The sequence below is a fragment of the Loa loa genome, assembly GCF_000183805.2.
Source record: "Loa loa unplaced genomic scaffold supercont3.15, whole genome shotgun sequence".
Classification (NCBI taxonomy): Eukaryota; Metazoa; Nematoda; class Chromadorea; order Rhabditida; family Onchocercidae; genus Loa; species Loa loa.
The window spans coordinates 374,353-380,672 of NW_018108195.1; the positions used below are offsets into that span (position 1 = coordinate 374,353).

The 6,320-nt window shown below is 33.1% G+C and overlaps 1 protein-coding gene across 1 annotated transcript in view; it reads left to right on the top strand.

The window, feature by feature from the left end:
* The first annotated feature begins 2,259 nt into the window (after positions 1–2,259).
* LOAG_16727 (mast family protein) overlaps positions 2,260–6,320 on the top strand; it is an 18,330-nt gene continuing 14,269 nt past the window's right edge. Inside the window, exons 1-4 of the mRNA XM_020449377.1 lie at positions 2,260–2,466; positions 2,630–2,815; positions 3,879–3,973; positions 4,729–4,905. Coding sequence (XP_020307107.1) covers positions 2,293–2,466; positions 2,630–2,815; positions 3,879–3,973; positions 4,729–4,905 — 632 coding nt within the window. The 5' untranslated portion in view covers positions 2,260–2,292. The remainder of the gene's footprint in view (positions 2,467–2,629; positions 2,816–3,878; positions 3,974–4,728; positions 4,906–6,320) is intronic.

Sequence of the window (6,320 nt, forward strand, 5' to 3'; positions counted from 1 at the left end):
TTACTAACTAACTACTCTCTATTATATATATATATATATATATATATATATATATATATATATATATCATTGGGGTACATAAAATCATTGCTACAGCTACAATAGACAACAGTATTACGTTTGTCCATATGGACACCATTTCACATTTTTTCAATAAATTACCAGCTGCTGTTTGATTTTTCTTATGCTTCCGTTTCTCTTCAATTGGATGGCCATAAAAATTGGTTCAGTTGTTCGAAGAACTCGCCAAATGATAATATCCTATTTTCATAATAGCAACCAGTTTTGACATTGTATTGCTCGAATGAACCAATTTGGTCTATCTTTGTAAAATTTATTCTTAATAAAGAATTATGAGATTGCCACAGACTTCTTATAACATGTTCTTTTCGCAAATAACTCAAAAATTTTTTAAATTTATGAAACATGTGCCGCAATTTCATCTTAGAAAAATGAGTGAGTGCATTTAAAATTGAATGAAAATTGTTGAACAAGTGAATAAGATGGAAAATTTTGTGCCATCGCGATAAGATAGAAACTGATACAATTGAACTCCCACTACTAACTCCAATTTCGCAGTTTACCGATAGTACCAGCTACCAGTAGATGGGAAGATTTTTCAGACACTATAGTGTTTATTAATATGTTTTGACGAAATCATTAAGCAATAATTAAAAAGTGAAAGTTATAGAAATTCCCAATCTATGGGAACTTCAAAAGCACTACCTAATTGTACGAGAAGCAATTTTTTTACATTAAATGCTAGCCAAAAGGATAGGTTGCGTAGGTTGCACTTCTGATCTATGCTACAATGTCAAGCGGAAGACAAAAGCTTAGCTTAAAGAACATAAGTTCAAAAAGTCTGAGCACTGCACTTCATTTCTTTTACCTTTTCATTAAACTTTATTTTTCACAAAATTTGTTGGAAGCCCAACATCCAATATCTTCTCACTTCCTATTCATTAATTTTACTTTGGTGTATCATATATTTCAAGGAGGTATGCAATTCAGTCCCTAAAGTCCTCATAATCATAGCAGTGGTCATTGTCATCATCGTTGTGCTAGTTGCTGTTAGATTTATTTTCATCAAAATCTTTATTTTGCTTTCCTTTTTAGTGTACATCTCCGTAGTTCAATCTAATTTATTCTTACCATTATTAATTGAAATAGCAATCATTCATCGCATACTTTTAGGGTTCAATAAAATTCGATATTAACAGTTTTTGTAATAATATTACAGTCACCAATTGCCAAATCCAATCTGAGACGGGAAGATATTTGATGACAAACATATGATCTCTTTCAAAAGACCTCATGCGTGTTATTGAAAGACGTAATTCTTCTTCGACAGCAAATTATACCACTAGCATAACCAATACATGATAATATGTCAGAGAGGATCAAGAATCCAAAAAACTGAAGTCAAAAAATCTTCGCTATTCAGTTCATTTAGTTTCTCTCAGTAGCGACATCCCACTGAATTAATGAACATGCTGTTATTAGTTCCTATTTGATATGTAATTTACTTTGCTTGCTTAATTGAGGCTTCCATACACCATTAATTAAAATATTTACCTATAGTTAAGCAAAGTTGATGGAAGTTTCCAAATCGGATAGTATTTCTTTCTTTTTTCAATAATGTCAATTTTGCTTGCAGCGGTTGCATTCAACTTAGCCTATCTGCAAGTTAGCTAGCTGTCCAGCATAGGAAGCTTGTGATAACATTTTATTTACTAGAAGTAACTCTTTAATTTGCTTCCGTAATTCTTACTCTTTTTTTGTCTATCAGCTGAACCATTATTATTTTATATTAAATAGTATTATAATTACTTTCATTTCGTACTTACATTCATTTTAATTTTCAATCCGTCTAGCATTTACTTATACTTATTCATCCACCTACTGATTTGTTTAAATATTTGCTCATTGTTTATTTACCACATAAAATGAACATATCCGGAGAATTCTTTTCAGTCGAAAGGAAAATAATTTGAAAAATTTGTTTCGCAGAGAGAGACAGTGGTACAGTGAAAATGAATATTATTATACTGTTGTCATTGCATTTTGTATCCCACTGATAGCACTTATGGTTGTAGAAACTATTTTCATGCTTTCATGTAAAAAATGTATTATACATTAGGATACTGCCGATGATGTCATCTTTCAGTATGATAGATGATGGCTGTCACCAGTGTGATAGGTGATGGCATTAATGCGTAACTGAAATGCTGAGAGTAATGAATTTTCTTTTTTTCGTATATTTGGCATGATATAAATTGGAAAGACTAAACAATGAGTTGGCTTGCTGAACTGCTGGAACAAAACAGTTCGGATCCACGTGAACGTCTGGAACTTGGACAGCAAATACTGTCGCAGTTACAAATTTCCAGACTTTCATCTGACTCAACTCTTCTCAATGATTTCTGCGATTTAGTGGTACAGTGGTTATCCGGCTCTAATTATAAGGTTAGAAAAGTTTACGATCATTATCCAGTTCATTAGCACTGCAATCATGTAATGAATAATAAATAATAGGGAGTTTTTAGTTTTGTTAATGTTAAAAAACTTTTCTAGACAAATTTCGAAATGAAAAATCTGCCAGAAGCAATTTTCGACGCTCTTTTTTCAGGTAGCTTTGCTTGCAGTAGAAATTATTGACGTAGCAATTGAAGTATCCGCGGATGTAATCTCACCCTATTTATTGGATCGGGCTACAGCTCTGGTAGAACGTCTGGGCGATTCAAAACAGAGTGTACGTGAAGCCATGGTCCAACTTCTTGCTGCACTCGCAAATACACCACATTGCAGTCCTCAGGTAAGGTGCATTTGATCAAGGGGCCATACCAAAGTTCATATTTCTGCTTTTGCTTGTTACCATTTTTACATCAACATCGAAGACAGAGGTGATGATCTTATATTCTTTGCTCGGTCTTACATTCGTAGATCGCTCTCGGCAGCTTCTAATTATCCTTCTGATTCATAAACCATTTCCAATCCGGCTCTTCAGCATGTGTTCTTTGCCGGAAATCGATGAGAGTCCCAGAAGTTAATGCTTATATCCGTATCTCGCATACAGGTTCACTATCAGGAAAAGATGTACTGCACTACATCTCCAAACAATTCCTGTTGGCTTTTATCGAACAATTCAAAAATACTTCTCCTACATTTTCTAGAATGTTCCCATCCATCTCATTCTTCCAGCTTTATGTTTATCTCGCTTATACCTTTTCGTTATTATTTTTGCAATAAATCCAAATCTCTCGGTACTTTAGAACTCATTTCAACAGATATTTCTGATGTCATTATCATGTTAAGCTTAAGACCGACCATTTATGATAATATCTACATCCAGTGAGAGGGAATATCATCTTATCATTCTTATTACAACGAGTTGCAAGCAACTTTTGCCTACATCCAGTGAAAGCTGAATGTTATTAATATTACTGATATTAAGATTCATAAAGAATTATATCGTTATTATTCCCTGTTTATCTTGTCCAGTTAAAACTTCACGTTCATTATACATCAGGTCACTCATTTTAAATGTCAGAAGTTGCCTGCAACACGTTGTAAGAAGAATGATAAGAATATCTTTTGATATCAGTAATCAAGCATCGATCAAGCACACTCACTCAATTAAACATTGATGGACTTGATTTATTCATTAGATCTCTCTATCACTGAGCTATGTCTTTTGAGTTTGCCTTTGCATAATTTCTACTAAAACCAAAGTGGATAATATTTCATTGTTCCATAGTAGTAACTGCTTAATTTTTCTTGATCTACCCAGTGAACTGATAAAAGTGACTGTATTGATAAGATAAAATGATTACGGCTGAATAGGTAAATGCCTTCCTGACTCAATTGCACACTTTCAGGCTGTTCTTGAAAGAATATCATTTGGATTAAATCATCGTCAATGGTTAGTACGTATCGGTACTATGCACGTGGTCAGAGTGGTACTTGAAAATCGGTAAGTTTTGTTGTATTTAAATCAGAGCACTTCAAGCTACCAAAGCAATGTTCTGCAAAGGATTTAATGATTGAAAATATTATTTTTAAATCGATTTCATCCGGAAACTAATATATCAGGATTTGTACATGGATTTTTTTATATTTTATTCTGAAATGTCCAACTCTACTTTCAAAATACTTGACGAATCAAACTGTTATTTCCATTTTGAGTGGTAGTAAAAGAAAAAAAGTAAGATGATCGATTACATCCAGTTAGCCTTTAATGTCCATCTGTTGTCCAAATTCTCTTGCCTCATACTATTCATCATGCCTATTTGAATGATGACCATTAGTTTGGCATGCTATCTCATTTGATGTGGTGATGCTTAATGTCTAGACAGAAAATCCTTCTTTCTCTTTGCTTCATGACTTCAAAAGTTTCAATTCCACCAGGTAAAAAATTTGGATATCCAGAGAGGAATTCGCTGGGTAAGCATAATTTTCCAATAATGCATAAAATACATTGTAAAATGGCATTTGTACTTGGAGCTATTTGACAGATGCATTTTTACAATGAAATTTATTCAATCGAAATCATTAGATAGGATTTAAAAACAAAATGTAATGTTTTCCAAACTGTATGAAGTACGAATGTTGCTTCTATAACTCTCCAGATAAATTGATAGGAAAGTGTTTGACTTCTGGAATTATCAGTTTCAGATCTGCTAAGATTTGTGAAATATTTATTTCTCTTTTCCAAATTCTGAATTTCAGGAGGCGATTCGTAGAACCACAAATACATCGAATGATCCCATCCCTGTGTCACCTGATGGTTGATCCGAATATCGATGTGAGAGAAGTAGCGGCAAGTACGTTGGTTGTTATATTCTGGCATTTAGGGGAAAATGTTTTGTCAAGTATCCGGAAACGACAACTTATACCGGAACCAAAGTAAGTGCTTCTTATGCAGGAACTCATGCAGTGCATCTTAGTTAGTCAAAATAGTAAGGTTGGTATCCTATAAAAAATAGCTGCACTTACCACAAAACTGAACTGCGATTACGTAAAATAGTTAAACTTGATAATGCAAACACTGGCGTTAAAATGAAGTTGCCAAGTGTCGTATAATTGAGAGATTACAATGTTAACTATTCTGTTCAATCTACATTTCTTGAACTTCTTGAATGAGGGAAGAGAAAGTTTGATCCAGGGAAGTCTTTCTTCTCTTTGAAGAATAAGCATTACCCCAGATTTGCTGCTAATGGTCATTATTTCTTACCGGAAATGCTATTTTACACTTTCCTCTTCTGTTTACTTATAGTTGGTTTTTCCAGTTCTTCCTATTCGCATTCACTGAGAACTCAGTATTTTTTAGAAATTGATTTCCAGACGCTGCATTGGAGTAAAGAAATTTAAAATGGAAACGTTTTCTTTTCTTGATGGCAGTTTTACGGGAAGCGAAAAAGGAGTTCATCAGTAATTGGATCGGTTGAACTTCTCCTTAATTAATGAACCTTGAAGGGACACTTAATGAATTTCCCTTCTCAAGACCAATATTGTTGAAGCTTTTGGGGATTCCAAAAAGCACATTATATTTAATGAAATGAGACTGCTGTTGAATTTCATTTTTTGGCAAAGTCTCCATCTTGCCAAAGATAGAAATTCACATTTTGTTGAAAGTGATTTTTTATTTTCCCATACATTACTGTAAAAAAAAATCTGACTTTCAAATTTGATTTTTCTTTTTTTTTATGAAATATTGCATATGTGATAATGCAATTGCGCAAAATAATATAAATTGAAAGGGAAGGTGTACCTATACGTAGCCGTCGAACTTTTCCTTTGCCTTCTCATTTAACGAATGATGACCGTCATTATCGTCAAGTGTTTTCTCATACCTGTCCTATCAGTACGGGTCAATACGGGGTAGTATCCAATTCAACATGCACAAATAGATCGACACGCATCACAGATATAATACATTCGGTAACTTCTCCATTTAGCGAATGATGACAGTTATTATCGTCAAGTTGGTAGTACAGTTAGTATACGTGATACCGATTATCATCTGTTCCTATGTTCCTTACTGATTTCCTTTTCCTTCTTTCAATAATGTTAGGAAGTTGAAGTACTGAAGTGATTATGAATTCGAAAATGAAGGAATGGCCTGAGTTAGATCAAAGGGCAAACACATTCTGAACTATCAATTTCATGTAGCTTTATTCTAAGAATTAGTGGTAATTACATGTGAAACTCCTCCCGCTGTATATATCACTGTATAAATATATATATATATATATATATATATATATATATATATATATATATATATATATATATATATATATATATATATATATATATAT